The sequence below is a fragment of the Primulina huaijiensis genome, unplaced genomic scaffold, assembly GCF_012295235.1.
Source record: "Primulina huaijiensis isolate GDHJ02 unplaced genomic scaffold, ASM1229523v2 scaffold204331, whole genome shotgun sequence".
In the NCBI taxonomy this organism is placed as follows: domain Eukaryota; kingdom Viridiplantae; phylum Streptophyta; class Magnoliopsida; order Lamiales; family Gesneriaceae; genus Primulina; species Primulina huaijiensis.
The window spans coordinates 1-945 of record NW_027353635.1 but is presented as its reverse complement, the minus strand read 5'-3'; the positions used below and the strand labels follow the sequence as shown (position 1 = coordinate 945).

At 41.6% G+C, this 945-nt stretch overlaps 1 protein-coding gene across 1 annotated transcript; it reads left to right on the top strand.

Annotated features, from left to right (window-relative positions):
* Window positions 1–15: 15 nt before the first annotated feature.
* Window positions 16–884, top strand: LOC140966292 (uncharacterized). Its single transcript, XM_073426613.1, has 2 exons — window positions 16–516; window positions 809–884. Exons 1-2 carry the CDS (start codon window positions 102–104, stop codon window positions 859–861), a joined length of 468 nt encoding a protein of 155 aa, XP_073282714.1. The 5' UTR covers window positions 16–101; the 3' UTR covers window positions 862–884.
* The last annotated feature ends 61 nt before the right edge of the window (window positions 885–945 follow it).

Here is a 945-nt window from a genome sequence, read left to right as displayed (position 1 = left end):
TCTCTTCTTTCCAAACTCCGTTCCTACACCACTCCTTCTTAAACCCCTCGATTTTTGATTTTCTTTTTCTTTTTCCACTGTTATTACTCTATCAGTCATCCATGGCGTCCACCCTAAATCTCTTCTTCTTCATCTTCCTTACTCTCCAACTCTGCCACTCCTCCTCCATACACGACCTCCTCAAGTCCATGGGCCTGCCCGCCGGCCTCCTACCCAAGCAAATCAAGTCTTACAATTTCTCGGGCTCCGGTCTCCTACAAGTGTTTCTTAACGGCCCGTGCCTGACCAAGTTCGACACCATGGCCTTCTACGAGAGCGAGGTGCAAGCTAACCTCACCTACGGTAGCCTCTCCGGTGTTCAGGGTCTCTCACAGGAAGAGCTCTTTCTATGGCTTCCGGTTAAAGACATCACAGTCGATGATCCCAACTCCGGGCTCATACTTTTCGACATCGGGCTTGCGCACAAACAGCTTTCTTTATCCCTCTTTGAAGATCCACCGGATTGCAGCAAAGATGGTGGGTTCTTTTCCTTTATTTTGTTTATATTGTAGTAGTAAAGTTCAACTTTTTTTAATCCGTGAGTGGTTAGAAAACGCTCCTCCCATATCCATATCCTTATCGGAGAAGTCCTTTTGAATTCCAGAAACTAGTTAGTCTTCCATTTTAAGAAAAAACCAAATTTATTCTCATTAATTACGGTGGATTACCGTTTCAACTAATAATCGACAAGGATGATAAAAAAGATACTAAATCTTGTTCTTCACTATATATAATATTCAACGCATCTAACGATTTTGGCGTAATGCAGATGGACTGAACGAGATGATCAGAGAAGTGAAGGGATCTGTAGCTGAAAAATGAAGGAAGCTCTTGAGAAATGATGGGGTGGCTTTTGTTTTTGTAATTTAATTTTTGTTTGTATATGTTAATATATATGATCATATT

Coding starts and splice junctions, on each gene's coding strand:
- LOC140966292 (XM_073426613.1), top strand. CDS start 102: ATGGCGTCCACCCTAAATCTCTTCTTCTTCATCTTCCTTACTCTCCAA. Junction 517..808: donor ACCGGATTGCAGCAAAGATG/GTGGGTTCTTTT, acceptor GGCGTAATGCAG/ATGGACTGAACGAGATGATC.